At 40.1% G+C, this 16534-nt stretch overlaps 1 protein-coding gene across 2 annotated transcripts in view; it reads left to right on the top strand.

The window, feature by feature from the left end:
• ARSB (arylsulfatase B) overlaps window positions 1-16534 on the top strand; it is a 178054-nt gene that overhangs the window by 19581 nt on the left and 141939 nt on the right. For both annotated transcript variants that reach the window (XM_058728890.1, XM_058728898.1), the window contains exons 3-4: window positions 1210-1400; window positions 8819-9026. In XM_058728890.1, the coding sequence (XP_058584873.1) occupies window positions 1210-1400; window positions 8819-9026 (399 nt within the window). The remainder of the gene's footprint in view (window positions 1-1209; window positions 1401-8818; window positions 9027-16534) is intronic.

Below are 16534 nucleotides of genomic sequence, written 5' to 3' on the forward strand. Positions count from 1 at the left end.
GTGAGATCGTGACCTGAGCTGAAGTCGGATGCTCAACCGACTGAGCCACCCAGGCGCCCCAAAATGAATTCATTTTTTAATGTAAACTGTGTAAGGCTTTTGATTGTGATTATAGAGAATGTTCAGGACTGGGGAAAGGGCGAGACCAATTTTATCAACCTCATTTTAAGGTTAATAAGCATTGTTTGTTAGGAGATGGCTCAGAGCTTATTTCTTTTTAATGGTTGTATTGAAGTGTATTTCACACACCATATAATTCACCCAACTAAAACGTGTGCAATTTATTGATTTTTAATAAATTCACAGGTGGTGCCACTGTCATCCAATCCAATTGCAGAATATTTTCATCACCCCAAACAGAAACCCCATCCCTATTAGCAGTCACGTCCCATTTTCCCCCACCAGCCCTAGGCAACTGCTGACACACTTTTTGCGTCTATAGATTTGCCTATTCTGGACATTTCATATAAATGGAATCATACGATATGCATGATTTTAATATTTTAGGAAAATAGAGAACATTTTCAAAAACAGCGATTCATTGAGAAAACCCATTTCTTTTCATGTTTAAATCCAAATTGTGAGATAAGTAGTTGATACCATTCAAGTTTGGGGCAAAACTGAGATCGCCGTAGGTAGAAAAATCTACTTTCTTGCACCACATTAATTTGATCTTTTGGCTCTGTTAAATTATGTCTAGAGCTTCTGTTTGGAAAGGTTTGTATCATTCACCAGTGGGTGTCAGCATCTGACTAAAGATGATTCTGCCTAGAGCTGCTTCTATAAATAACCTTGAAGCCAGTCTCCCAAGGTCAATATCAGCATTATTTGAATCCTGTGTTCATTTATGTGATCACCTCAGAGTACAAATTTGTAAGAAATCACATTAACCGTATGCTATTTTTGCCGTTAGATAGCTTTAAAAGATTAAGATTTTGTCACCTTTACTGAATTTGAGAGTTACATGACAGAGCCTTATGTTCTGAAGACTTGCCTGAAGAATGGTTTTGATTTTTTTTTTTATAACATTTTAATGCCTCCTGCTAACACATATAGAGATGTTAAGAAGTGGTGCTCTGATTAGCCTTGTCATTTGATTAGCCTTGTCATGGGTAATCAATTGCACTAGGCAATTAAAGGCTGAAACATTAGTTTGTTTAACAAGTTTTATGCTATGCTGACTACTTTCATCTCCCATTCTTGTTGTAGGATATCTCTTAGGTAGTGAAGATTACTATTCCCATGAGCGCTGTGCATTAATTGACAGTCTGAATGTCACACGATGTGCTCTTGATTTTCGAGATGGGGAACAGGTTGCAACAGGATATAAAAATATGTATTCGACAAACATATTTACTGAAAGAGCTACAGCCCTCATAACTAGCCATCCACCCGAGAAGGTAAGTCTTGCTTCTTTGTTAATATCAAAATTGTGTTTAAGGTAGCATCTCTTCAGGTGAATATAGAAAAAGGCTGCTTGTTTAGGGAAAAAATCCGTTCTAGGGATTTTTCAAATTTTGGAGTATTTTGGAATCAGCCCGGGAAAGCCTGATAAAAATAGAAATTCCTAGAGCCCATCTCTAAGAGACTCATTCTTTGGGTCTGGGGAAAATCTGTACATCAGCATTTTAAAGAAACTCATCAAGGGTAATTCTGATGCCAAATGGGTCCCCAGATCACACTTTGAGGAATACTGTGTCTACGGTGTTTTAGTAGAAATATAGTTTTATTATTTTGGTGTATTTTGTGCATGTGCTATAAGCAATTAGTACATTGACTTTTTTTAAGTGACAGGCTTGTGTACAAAGATGAGGCTATATTATGGCAAATTTCCTGTTACGAGATCAACAAGCTTTAGGTTCAGGGCAAGTCCTCTTAACTTTGTATTTTAGGTATTCTAGATATTTTGCATTCCTATGTTAATTTCAGAATGAGCTGGTCAATTTCTACCAAAAAGTTCCTGCTTGGATTTGGATTTGGATTTCATTGAATCTGTAGACCAACTTCACGAGAATGAGTATCTTAACAACATTAAATCTTTCATTCCCTAAACATGGTATACTGATGAGCCTGGTTTTTACATTTAATACACTGAAGTCACTGTGTACGTCACATAATAGAATCTTTTGATTTATTTAAAGGTAAAAATAGAAGAGAGTCAGAATTGCCTTAAAAACAATTTTTGTTGTTGTTGTTGTTGTTAATCTAGAGTTAGCTTCAGAAGCTAAATTCTCTGAATATACCTTTAAAATTGGGTCACATATTCGTGTTGTCAGATACTGGGCCCAAAATGTGGCTTCATTAAGAACCGCATTAGGACACTGATGAAATTAGTCCTTCAATAAGACCCTGACGTAGCAAATTCCAGAATGTGCAGTATTATCTGGTGCTTCCAATTTTCTGCAGTTTTCCTCTTTGGCAACTGAATGTCCTCGGGGTAGATCACAATTTGGATTTCAGTTTACATACCTGTTCAGATGTGGTACCTGGCCACTGACTCCCTTTTTGACATAGTTTCTTCCTGGCTATACCTTTACCTATTCTAAGTGTTGGGGGTCTTACCTGGTATCTCTCCTCAGTTTTGCCCTGCTTGGGCTTTTTATCACTCTTACATGCTGACCAGCTTGGAGTGGCTGTGCTAGCTATGGAACATGTAGGATCAGAACATTTGCTCCAATATGTGGACATATGTGAGTCCTAAATCTAGATCTGAACCAATACTCAGAGATGTGGAAAGATAACTGCTAGGTAATTGGCTTAGGTTCTCAGTTTTCCTCTGTATGCTTGGTGTTTTATTTTTTTTATTTATTTATTAAAAAAAATTTTTTTTAAATGTTTATTTATTATTGAGAGACAGAGACAGAGTATGAGCATGGGAAGGACATAGAGAGAGGAGGAGACACAGAATCTGAAGCAGGCTCCAGGCTCTGAGCTGCCAGCACAGAGCCCGACGCGGGGCTTGAACTCACAAACCATGAGATCATGACCTGAGCAGAAGTCTGACGCTTAACTGACTGAGCCACACAGGCGCCCCTGCTTGGTGTTTTATAGATAGTGCTAAAAATGCAAACAATAAGATAAAGTCTTAAGGGAATTATGGTTCTTACCTTGTCCTTTGAGGTAGGCACTGTTTTACAGATATAAGCAAACAAGTTAAATTAACTTGTTCAAGGTCACAGAGCTACTGAGAGTCAGAATCAGAATTGAAACCCACACTGACTCCAGAGCTAAATGCATTCAACAGTCTTCCCCAGTTCACAGCTAATATCCAAGATCAAAGAATATTGACTCAACTGTGTGATTCCGCTGGGTGATTCCAGTCTTGACAGTATATTGGGCTCATCTGGAAAGGTTGTAATAAACCGCAGTAACAAATATTGTGATTTATTGGTGGTGGGGGGTGTGTGTATCACTGGTATTTAATTACCCCTCTGCTCCCACCTCCCACCAGTGATTCTGATGTGCAGTCACAATAATTGATTCCCTTCAAACACAGAGGGGCAAGCTCAAGCCAGCTGCCTTTTACAGGCTTACAATATAACACTGCCTTAATCATGCAACCACTATAATATGCCTACAGCAAAAATTAGTTCCCATTAGGCAACAATAGAGTATTCTCTCACAGTGCCCCTAACATTAAGCGGATAAGAGGAAGCAGCTGGGTGAAATAGTTCCTTGTGGGTGGCCTGCCTTATCTGGTGTGGTGTGGAAAGCACAGGAACTGAGGGAAATGAGGCCCGAAGAGCTCACAAGCTATCCAAACTTGTGTTATTAATATAGTGCTGCTCAGAGGTAGCATTACAGAAATTACCAGATGAGAGAATGCTCATTTTCCTACAGTGTCTGAAATATTCTGAAGCAGTGTCCAGCATTCCCAACATCCTCAAGATAAAGTTTCAAGCATGGACATAAATGAATGAAATAGTCAATACTGAGTGACAGTCCCAGAATGTTTGTTTGAGACAGCTAATATGGATGTTTACATTTTCAATTCTCAGTAAAATGATGAATCACATCGTTCCAGGAGCTGCGCTTTTCATCATTTTATCCCAATGGTGAAGCTAATTCTGTGCCAGTTTCTTAGGTGTTATATATAGACTGCAACATAGGCCACTTGTCCTAAGGTGGGACTCGTTAAAGAAATACACATGAAGTATCCACAAGCCATCTTAAAAATGTGCCTATTTTAAAGAGCACTTGAGGGGAAAAGAGCATATGGAGCTGCTTTGTCACAGAAACACAGTTGGTGCTGGTTTCAGGGAGAGACTGCTAATAACCACTGCACATGTGTTGGGAAGGAATGTCTTTTTTTCTACAGGGTCATTCCTTTAGTACTAACACTACAGTGTAAAAGCAACATGTCTATAAACTATCTTTCAGTTAAAAATAGCCCCCCTCAACACTTTGCAGAATAAAAATAAAAGTTTTCTCATAAATCTAACCTACTAGAAGCTTCTTAAAGCAAATGTGAATTTCTATTAGTAGACACTTTTCCATGACACAAGTTGGACAGAAGTGTCTTAATTTGAAAGTCAACAATAGAATAACAATTGAAAAAATTTTTTTAACCTTTATTTATTTTTGAGAGAGAGAGAACCAGAACCTGAGAACGGGAGGGCAGAGAGAGAGACACACACACAGGATCGGGAGCAGGCTCCAGGCTCTGAGCTGTCAGAACAGAGCCCGATGTGGGGCTCGAACTCACGAGCTGTAAGATCATGACCTGAGCCAAAGTCTGATGCTCAACTGACTGAACCACTCAGGAGCCCCAATAGAATAACAATTTACAAGTGCATCATATTTCTTAAAATTTGTACTTTAGATTAGGAAAATCTACTAAAGAAATGAAAGTGAGGCTTTCTTCTTCACTGAAATCAGGTTTCTTAGCATGGTGAGGATATTTGGAGTATAGATCTTAGGAGTCGTATGGCATAATAAGAAAGGGAAAAGAACCCTCAGCATCTTATCAACATGCTAATAACTTTAGGTAATAATGTCATACTTTTATGTAATAAACATTTGGTCATGATTCACATCTAGGATTTTGTTTTATATTCTTAAAAAGCCTGAAAGGGTTATAGTTAGGGTTGGTGTAAAGGTGACAGCTGTAACTGGCTTGGTCGGAGCAGAGATCAGGACCCAAGAAAGAGCAAGGGAGAGATCAAAACTCAGCTCCAGGACTACAGTGCTTTGAGTCATGTCTTTAAGGTCAGAATGGGCCCATGGGTCTCCAAAGGCCCAGGCATGATGAGAACTCAAGTCAGTCGGCGGCACAGTAAAACAGGCCATCCCCAGGATGGCGACTGTTTGCTTTAGGCTATCAGTGAGCTCAGCCCACATAGGCAGGTGTGGGGAAATTGACTATGTCTGTTCACTGCAGGGGGGGTTTTCAAACAAGCAGCTGTAGGCAGGGTCCTGATTGTGATTGGACAACCCTAGAGCCCTAGTTAATTATCTTTTCCACTAGGCTATTGTGTAGTACAAAGAAGAGTACTCTATGAATTTTTTTTTTCATTTAAAAATAGTATTGAAATGTTATGCACCTAGCCTTTTGGGGGAATGAGTTGTTTCATGGATAAAGTTCACCTTGTGAGCACTGAAACTTTTTTTTTTTTTGAATGTTTACAACATTGGCTGGAACTACTCTCAATTGTGTTGCATCTGGCCTCACCTTATTAAAAGGAGTGTCCCTCTACACCATTTTGCCTCCTCCTGGTGAACCAGAGACATGTTGATGCGTGTGTATGTCTGCCCATACACTGTATGGCCCTAGATTACTGCTGGTGAAATGGGAAAAAAAAAAAAGAGAACTTACTTTGTTCGAGGAACACTTTTATCTATACTTGTAAGTGATTAGGCTGTGGTTGGCAGGTAGTGCAAGGTCTTTGCCTGGCCTGTGATAGTCACAGGCCTCATCCTCAGAGGAGGTTTTTTACTCCCTCTTCTTAGCTTATGCTCCTTCTGTTTGAACTAACAGAAGCCTGACCACTGGAAAAATGGGGGAATTGCTGCCGTTTTATGACTTTGAGCCCTCAACGGTGATGGTCATATCTTTAGCCCCCTAAGGAATAATTGTGGGAAAGATTTTCAGGTAATGTTTTGCTGTGAGTAGAATGTGAGTAGAATGATTTTCATACTGAATATTTATAAGACTAATGATGGTCCAAGAATCATTACTTCTGCCCCCTGATGTTTTCTTAAGAACTCTTCCCTACCACCCTCCCTGGCTGTCACTTCTAGAGGTCACTTGCTGGCTGGGGATAACCTGCCCCCTGTCCTTTTTCCTTCCCAATGTGGATGGGTTGCCATGTTGCTGGTAACGACCTGATTGAGAGCATGGTCTCCTTGAGCAGTGAGCCCCTTCTCTCATTTCTCTAGCCCTGCCCAGAAAATCTAGACCAGGGTCACAAACTCTGGTGTTTACAGGGGCCAGGCTGCTAACCTGAATAAGTGAAGCCACTCAGAACAGTGGGGAGGCTGTAGAAATTGGAGCGCACTTGGGAGTAGGGCCTCTATTTCACGCTCCAGCCATTTGTTACCAGATGGAGCGTGGGCATGGAGTTGTTGGAGTTCTGATTTTTCAAGGAAATTTTTTTTAAAAACCACAGAGTTTTATGTGATATTTCCTGATTTTAAAAACTTTATGTGGGCTGCAAATTGTTGTAGTCTTCCAATTTTAATCCTGTTCTCATCCAGACCATGGCTGATGGCTGGGGTTGGTCTGATCTAGTGCTAAAGACCCAGACAGCTTTTCCAACAGCAGACCCTCATACCACACTGTGAGGTCATCGATGTCCCTGCACATCTGTTCCCCTCCAGACGTCTCAGCCCAGGCTCCTTCCTCACCACCTGGCCAGGGCATGTCCCGGGGTTCCCTTCACTGTGGTCTGGGAGAACTCAGAAGTTTCGGTGTATGTGTGGCTGGAGTAGAAAGTGTGCGTATTGAGGGGGAGTGGAGGCAGAGCTCAAGCAGTGTCAAAGATTTGAGCGTTGGCCTTTGGAGTTGCAATTTGGAATGTTTTTCCATAGAAGTAATGTACAAATGAAGCATAGGTTGTACATTATCATAGGCATCCTTTCACTACCTCACTTCCTGCGTTAAATAGGTCTTAATGTGATGACTTCAGTATTTAACAGCTGTTTTTAACATTTTGACTTCGGGGAAAAGGTGTTTCTAAGTTCCAAGGATCTGAACTAAAAACTTTTGGGTGTCTTTTTGAGTTCCATATGTGTATATTTCTTAGGCTATCCAGTAAGTTGTATAATATAGAATTTTTAAAAATTTATCAACAGTAATGAAGAATGAAATATGAGCCCCCCTCCCAGTCTGCTTTGTAACTTTTCCCCATTCATTTATGAGATTGAAATACCTCAAATACTTTAACAGAATTGTATTATTATTCTTGGGTTGAACAGTTGTTGTCTCTTTGAGTGTTTTCAACTCATCAAGGAATTCTGTAGGAGCACAAAGAAGAGAGTGCTTTCAGAAAGGTTTATTAAAAAAGGAGAGGCTGACCTAGAATACCGCTAATGTCAAATGCTATAAATTGGTGTAAAAGGTAAACTAGAATGAGTGTATCACACTCCTTAGTTTCCAGGAATTAAATTGGCCGTATGTTTGGTCTTAGATCAAAGACTAGCCAGGAATGGTGTTCACTTGTTTTCTCCTATGAAAAATCCTGAACTCTCTCTTAAAAGGTGGGAACTTGTTTACTGGCTAAAGCAAAAAGCTAACGCATCTATTGATACATCTCTGCACCATAATAGTGGAGATTCCAATAGGAAATTGCTCTGCAATTAATATGAACGTGGACAAATCATATAACCTTTCTGAGCCTCAGTTAACGTATCTGTGAAATGGGTGTAACATAGGCTGGATTTGAGTATTACATGAGACAGAATTTGTAAATCAGTATCATAATGTCTAGCACATAGACAACATTTCATATATAGTTGTTATTATTGGTATTATTATTTGTTTAGATCAGAGTCTTCTAGGTCATTTTAGAACTCAAGCTTTTGTTTTGAATTTTTTGTCTTGTGTCTTTTGTTGCATTTTTAACATCTTTATTGATGCTAATATTTCACATACCATAAAATTCACCCAATTAAAGTATACATTTCAATAGTAAATTCACAGAGATGTGCAAACATCATGACAATCTAAAGTTAAAACATTTTCATCATTCCAGAAAGAAACCTCATACCTATTAGCAATCACTCCCCATGCTTCTCCCCCCCAACCCCACTCCCTACAGCTCCTGGCATCTTTTGAGTATCTTTTCAGGTGCTTATTGGCCATTTGCATGTCTTCTTTGAAGAAATGTCCATTCCAATTTTTTGCCCATCTTCTAATTAGGTTAATTGCCTTTTATTATCGAGTTGTAAGAGTTTTCTGTATATTCGGGGCACAAGTCCTTTATCAGATGTATGATTTACAAATATTTTCTTTTTTTTTTTTTTTTAATTTTTTTTTTTCAACGTTTTTTATTTATTTTTGGGACAGAGAGAGACAGAGCATGAACGGGGGAGGGGCAGAGAGAGAGGGAGACACAGAATCGGAAACAGGCTCCAGGCTCCGAGCCATCAGCCCAGAGCCTGACGCGGGGCTCGAACTCACAGACCGCGAGATCGTGACCTGGCTGAAGTCGGACGCTTAACCGACTGCGCCACCCAGGCGCCCCGATTTACAAATATTTTCAAGCCATTCTGTGGGTTGTCTTAATATTACTTTTATCGACTGATAAATCTGGACTTCTGTCTCTGTATTTAATGTTTCCATGCCCTCTCAACTGATTTGCACAAACTTTCTTTCCAGCCTCTGTTTCTCTACCTTGCTCTTCAGTCTGTCCACGAACCCCTTCAGGTCCCTGAGGAGTACCTGAAACCCTACGACTTTATCCAAGATAAGAATAGGCATTACTATGCAGGAATGGTGTCTCTTATGGATGAAGCAGTGGGAAATGTCACGGCAGCCTTAAAAAGCCACGGGCTCTGGAACAACACGGTGTTCATCTTCTCCACAGGTAAGTCTGTCAATAGGAAAATCATCTCTTGGCAAAGCCGAGGACATGATATTCGATAAATGGAATGAAGACAAATTGGAGCATTTAGCAGTACCTTATTAAAATAAATGTTAACTGCAAGAACGGAGACGTGATAATAATGGATAGAAAAATGGGTCTAAGGAAAGAATTATGGGCCTTCCCCCTCTTCCTTCAGATGTCAAAATATTCTGGGAGAATGCTTGAAAACAAGCTCTCACCACCTGAGTAAGTATGAGCGGACATCACTCATATGCAGGGCAGCTGGGTACTGGATTCCTGGAGTGGCTTGTTCTCAGGCGGTCTCTCCAGCCTGGGCATCCTCTGTGAATAGAACTTCTGACAAGAGCAGTTCTGTATCAGTGTAGAGACAGATTGTGACACTAAGAAGACAGATTAGAAATGGAGCCATTTAAAACTAGGCTAGAGTCTCCAAGTATGGATTTTTTTTTTTTTTTTGGTATTAAGATTGTTTTCTGACAATAAAATTCATACATGTTGATTACAGAAAAAAAAGAAGGTTTTTGAAAATAGTTTTCATTATGGCAATGCCTTTCTGATTCCTCGTCTGTTATATATGTGGTTTTTCCTCCCTCTCGTTAGACATGGTTTTCTAAAATTTCCCTACAATGTGCTATAGTAATAGATCTTGGTTTGTCCATCATGCTGAGTACTCAGAGAGCACTTTGTATCTGAAAGTGAAGATGCTTTTTTTATGGGAAGTTTTCTTGTATTATTTATTTCAGAATTTTTTGGCCCTTCAGCCTACCTTTCTCCTATTCTTTCTTTATAAAACTCCTGTTATTTCGATATTGGATCAATACTCTAATTTTCTTAGTTTTTTTTTCTCTGCTATTTTCTTTATTTTTCTTCTACTATTTGGGAAATTTCCTTATCATTATTTTGTAACCTTTTCTATTAAATGCGTTGCAACCACCACATTTTTTAATTATTAAGAACTCTTTCTTATTTTCTGATAATTCCTGTTTTATAAAGTTCTCTTTTTACTTTATCTGTAATAATTTCCTTCACCAAAGCCTATGCTTTTAACTATTCATTTTATGTAGGTGTGAGTGTGTATGTAGATATGTGTATAAACCTACGTATACTTGTATATGCGTATATATGTGAACCTGTACATATATTTTTAAGTTTGCTTGTACTCCCACCATTACCTCTCTTCCTTCTAAGGTCATTTGTATATTTTTTGGGCTGTCTTTCATGAAAGAGGCTTTCTCGAATCCCCGGTGATCCTTGGCTGAAACCTAAAAATTTGATTGGAAACTCCCAAGGGTGAGGACAGGACTTGTATTCTGGTGATTTTTTACTGTACAGTGACTATGTGAGGTGTGCAAATTGACATGTTGAGGAATTAATCTGGGTGTTCTATTCGCAGTTTTTTTTTTTTTACAGTTTTTTTAAAGAGCAGTTTTGTATTGCCTTTTTTTTTTAAATCAGAGATTCCACCTTTTTTTTTACGTTTTTATTTATTTTTGAGACAGACAGAGCATGGATGGGGGAGGGTCAGAGAGAGAGGGAGACATAGAATCTGAAACAGGCTCAAGGCTCTGAGCTGTCAGCACAGAGCCCGATGCGGGGCTTGAACTCACAGACCACAAGATCATGACCTGAGCCGAAATTGGACGCCCAACCGACTGAGCCACCCAGGTGCCCGAGTTTTGTATTGCTTTTAACTAGGCATTGGTATTGAATCTGGCATTTATTGAGTGCTTACTATGTGTAGGACAGAGTTCAAAGTGCTTTATATGAGTTAGCTCAGTTAATCCTTACAGTAATTCTCTGGGGACTGTTATTATTCCATCATGCAGATGTGAGAACTGAAGCACAGAGAGGCCAAGTAACCTCCCCAAGGCCACATGGCCAGGCAGAGCCAGGCAGCAACCTTTTTGGCTCCACTGCAGGCTCCTGCCTCTGAGATGATGCAGATGATGACCTGGATGTTCTTATTGGACCTCATGATATAGCAGACCTTTCACCATGGTTTGTTGCAGTATTGATCCATTGAGGAAGCTGTGCATGGCCAGGAGTAGTGTCGTTCAGTTGCTTTAGTGCTATACAAATAGTACTCTCATTTTCTAAGTATGCCCTCCTGTGAAAAGGGTTGACCATAGGATAACATGTGTCACCCCCTCACCCCCCCACATTTACCCTTTTCAGAAAAAGGGGAGACATCTTATACTTGAGAGTCTTCTCAGTTTACTTTATTTTGAACAGCCTGGTAAAGCACTTTAATCAGCTCTGGAATTGAATGCTTATGGAGGTCACTAGAAAGAATCAATAAAAAAAGGAGGCCAAGGCATTTAATACCATTTAGTAATTATTCCCGGGAAATGACCTCACACTTGTAAGAACTGAAAGTTATAAGTTTATAAAACAAGCCTTTGTTGTAGAGATCTTAATTATACAATTTAAGGATAAATGATTTCTTGACATGAAAATATATATGGATTAATGTTATCATATGTAGAGAGAAAAGTGCTCAAACAGAAGTTTTCCTCTGGAAAACTTAAATATCTCAGAGTGGCTCCTGTGACAATGGATATTGCTGTCAACTATGCATGGGAAGAGGTGTAATAATATTTTTTCATGATATGTGGCAGTCGGAAAAGCAGTATTTGAAGATCTTTTATTATATGATTTCAAATGTGTTTACATAATTAAATTTTAAATAGTTGATCATTTCATAAACACCCACAGCGTATTACTTATTCAAGTTGCCAAAAAAATTTTTTGAAGCTTTACGATGAGATAATGGGGATTACCTTATAATAAGGCTGCCTTATATTTTAACACTATGGTATGTTAATGGATGAATTGATCTGGGGTCGTCTTTGTTTTTTGGGGCTAAATCCAATGTGATCATGTGTATATAAATTTTTATTAGACTGCTGAATTCAGTTTGCTAGGGTTTTATTTAGGACTTTTATATCAATTCAGAAGTGAAAGTGGGGTTGGTGGCTTCTTCTCTGCCCTGTCGGTTTTGTTGTCTCAGTTGTGCTCACTTCATAAAATCATTTGGATGGTTTTTCCTTTAGTTTTTTTTTTTTAATGCTCTGGAACAGTTTACAGATTGTTTGAAAGATCTCTCTGGTTCAGCTGGTCCCTGGAACCTTTTTTGGAGGATTTTTTTTTTAAATTTTCTCCATAGTTTAAATTTTTTGCTGAATTACATGTAGGTGTAGGTCTTTAAAATATTTAAAAATTAATTTTGCTTGAAATATATGAGCCCTTTGATCTGCATGCTGGGATTATTTTTCACTCTGGAAGCTTTCCTTGTGCATATTTTAGCTTATTGCTTTTGTTCTGCTCGATTTATTTCTCAAAAAATAGCTTCAATTAATAGGTTGAATCACTGATTCAGCTTTTTTGTCATTATTTTCAGTTTTCTGTCCCTTTTCTCAGTCTTCTGGATCTCCCCTGCAAACACCAGTTAGACATTGTTGCATCTCGGCTTCTGTTCTTTAGATTCCCCAATGTTGATTATTATTGATTGTGTTTTTAGTTTCCTGTGGTCCTTTCTTTGCCTCAGTCAGTTCCCTTTTCTTCAAAGCTCATTAGTAATAATAATGACTACTGTTTGTTAAATATTTACTGCATGCTCAGGCCCTGTTCTAGAGCCTTCCCTCTACTTTCTCACCGTTGGTCATGTTGTTAGCATTAAAGCTCAAAGCGACCTCGCAAAGTAGGTTTCTTTATCCCCATTTTGTAAGTGAAGAAACCAAAATTTAAAGTGGGTAAGTGACTTGTCCAAAGCTACTCTTATGGTCTGAATGTGTCTACCCAGAATTCACATGTGATGGTTAGAAGGTGGGCCTTTAGGAGGTGGTTGGGTTACAAGGAAGGGTAGAGCCGTCATGAATGGGATTTGTACTTTTATAAAAGCCACCCCAGAGAGGTCCCTAGCCTCTTCCTCCATGCGGAGACACAGCAAGAGGCAACCAGCTGTGAACCAGCAAGAGGGCCTTCACTAGGTGACCGCACTGGTGCCTTCATCTTGGTCTTTCCAGCCTCCAGAACTGTGAGAAGGATATTTCTGTTGTTTATAAGCCACCTGGTCTGTGGTATTTTGTTAGAGCAGCCTGAGTGAATTCAGAGGACCACACATCTAACAAATGGAAGAGCCAGAATTTAAGCGCAGATCTACTTGACATCAGCACCCATTGGCCGGAATTGATTAGGCTTTTGCGTCACATCTTCTTTTCCTTTTAGCTCATCCGATTGTCCCTTGTCTCTACTTTTGGCTTTCTACATTTCTGTTCATAGAACCTATGCTTCTCCTGAATCTTCCTGAATAGACCTTGGCTAAAATCTTCATTTTCACTGTAAATCATTATCAGCTATGTATTCTTCCTCTCAGTATAAGCAGTGAAGAATCTTTCCACACAGAGCACGTGGCCATCTCTTGGCCTCGGGTCACTGTTTCTTGGTTAATTCCTTCTCAAGCCTATAGTTTGAGGTCAGTGGCCTTTAGGCATTGAGTAAACCTGAATGATGTACTTGACATTTCCCTCTCTTTGGCCACCTGGTTCTTGGACAGCTAAAAGAACCCCAGCTTGCACAGCTACGAGACTTTTTCTATCTCCACACCTTCAGGACTTTACTTCAGGGGCATTTCCCAGGGTACAGTGTGCCCCATTGTCAGACGCTTTTCTTCTCCTCCTCATTGTTTTCTGGGACATGTGACCTGTAACTGCATATGAGAAAGGGAGGAGGTAATAATTCTCTGATCACATAAAAAATTAGTGCGGTCCCCTCCCAGGCTGCCTTCCTGCCTCTTTTCAGGTAGGTGGACTGGTTCTGTGTCATGAGGCAAACAGGGTTTGCCAGCCCTCGTGTCTTCAGCCCAGCTTCTTTGGCCTTACTGATTGTGGAAATGTCTCCGAGATTCTCTTGGGTACAACAGGTTGTCAGTCGGTCCTGGTTTCTCACACTGTGAGAAGTTTTCATCTTATTCTAACTCATGACAACATGCTATTACTCCTCGTATTCTGTGTCTGTTATTTCAGTAGGGTATCACTTAAGAGAAGCCGTGCCAGTGGCTGATAAGAAGATACCGTTTTAACCTGAGCTTCTATCCCCATGCTGATCTTTATAGTTGCTAAACTCCAGGAATCTTCACCGAAGTCTGACCCGGGGTAAAATGAGCTAAAATTAGAGTCAACTCTGGAGGGACTAGATCATGAGTTAAAACTAGGGAAACTGATTCTAAAGCCTTGAAGAGAAAGCGGTGATGGATCTTAACATCGTCATGCAACTGTTATATATTTATATTAACTCTTAACAGAATAACCAGTTTCACTTACATATTGATGAGAGTTTGACTGTAAGGAGAAACCTTACTGCACTTCTTCCTCTGGAGACTTTTTCTGTGTTCACTGACAGTTTCATTGCCTGAAGTAAAATTTAATAATGTGCTATAATAATGTGATTAAAACCCAAGGAAACAGGGCCTGGGTCTGGCTGATTTTAGAGTGGTGATTCATTTCTTCCAGATTTCCCACTTGACTTTGCTTAGCACTGCCCTACTTTGTAGGCATCAAAATACTGGGTACGTCCAAACAAATAAATGTTGAATCCATTAGTATAAGAAACCCTGAAATAGGGGTGCCTGGGTGGTGCAGCTGGTTAAGCATCTGACTCGTGATCTTGGCTCAGGTCATGATCTCATGGTTCATGAGTTCAAGCCCCACATTGGGCTCTGTGCTGACAGCTCAGAGCCTGGAGCCTGCTTCCGATTCTGTGTCTCCTTCTATCTCTGTCCCTCCCCCACTTGTGCTCTGTCTCTGTCTGTCTCTCAAAAATAAATACATGTAAAAAAAAAATTTTTTTTTTAAATTTTTTTTTTCAACGTTTTTTATTTATTTTTGGGACAGAGAGAGACAGAGCATGAACGGGGGAGGGGCAGAGAGAGAGGGAGACACAGAATGGGAAACAGGCTCCAGGCTCCGAGCCATCAGCCCAGAGCCTGACGCGGGGCTCGAACTCACGGACCGCGAGATCGTGACCTGGCTGAAGTCGGACGCTTAACCGACTGCGCCACCCAGGCGCCCCCAAAATTTTTTTTTTAAATAAAAAAAGAAAAATCTTAGAGCAGACTAGGTACAGGGCAGGTGTCAAGAAGGAGACAGATAGGGAGAGACCAAAACAGAGAGAGACAGAGAGAGACAGAGACAGAGAGAGAGTGAGAGAGAGAGCATTGATAAAAGGGAAGGGGTGTCTGGGTGGCTCAGTTGGTTAAGCGTCCAACTCTTGATCTTGGCTCAGGTCATGATCTCATGGTTGGTGAGTTCAAGCCCCACATTGGGCTCTGTGCTGATGGTGTAGAGCCTGTTTGGGATTCTGTCTTTCCTTCTCTCTGCCCCTCCCCTACTTGTGTGCTCTTGCTCTCTCTCTCTCTCAAAATAAAGAAATAAACTTAAAAAAAAAACACTGAAATAGACTAGCTTCATTTAGTGAAAGAGAGAGGCAAAGGCATATGTTTTTTAGGTTTAGATGTTTGGGAAAGCTAACTTTTTTTTCTTAAATCTCCTTTTATAATCTGAGGGTGATCCACAAGGCTTCTCATTCTTTATTATCATTATCAGAACACTTGAGGTGGTTGTTCTTAGTTTGCCACCTGGGGATCACCTGAAGCAGTGGGGAGTTTGTTAAAAAATGCAATCTCTGAGGACATGGGTGCACGACATTGTGACTGTACTAAAATGTTGCTGAAATGGATACTTTATTTTAAGAAGAAAACATCTTAAAAAAATTTTTTTTTAATGTTTATTTTTGAGAGACTGAGAGAGAGACAGAGGTAGAGTGTGAGCAGGGGAGGGGCAGAGAGAGAGGGAGACACAGAATCCAAAGCAGGCTCCAGGCTCCAAGCTGTCAGCACAGAGCTCAACGTGGAACTCGAACTCCCGAGCCGGGAGATCATGACCTGTGCTGAAGTCGGATGTTTAACTGACTAAGCCACCCAGGCACTCCTGGACACTTTGTTTTATTTTTTTTCCTTACCTACACATATTTTTAAACAATTTTTCAAAGTTTATTTTGAGAGAGAGACAGAGAGAGCGAGAGGGAGGTGCAGAGAGAGAGGGAGACACAGAATCCCAAGCAGGCTCTGTGTTGTCAGCGCAGAGCCTGATTCACTGCTTGAACTCATGAAATGTGAGATCATGACCTGAGCTGAAACCAAGAGTTGGTCACTCAACCAACTGAGCCACCCAGGTGCACGATGGCCCCGTGCCCTTACTACACATAATTACAACCTTGATAGATTAATGCCACTCTTTTTACAATGTGTGATTATTCTTGCTGTTAACAAAACTGCTTGTCTCATTACAAACATAATACTCTGTTATCTTTGTACAAAGATGACCCTTCGAATCCCTCTCTGATAGGATATGATCAGCTTTCCTGCCAGTTAGTTACGTAGACTGTAGCCTCAGTTGCATTATCTAGTGAATGCAGGTTGGCTGATCATT

The sequence above is a fragment of the Neofelis nebulosa genome, chromosome 1 (assembly GCF_028018385.1).
Source record: "Neofelis nebulosa isolate mNeoNeb1 chromosome 1, mNeoNeb1.pri, whole genome shotgun sequence".
Taxonomy (NCBI): Eukaryota; Metazoa; Chordata; class Mammalia; order Carnivora; family Felidae; genus Neofelis; species Neofelis nebulosa.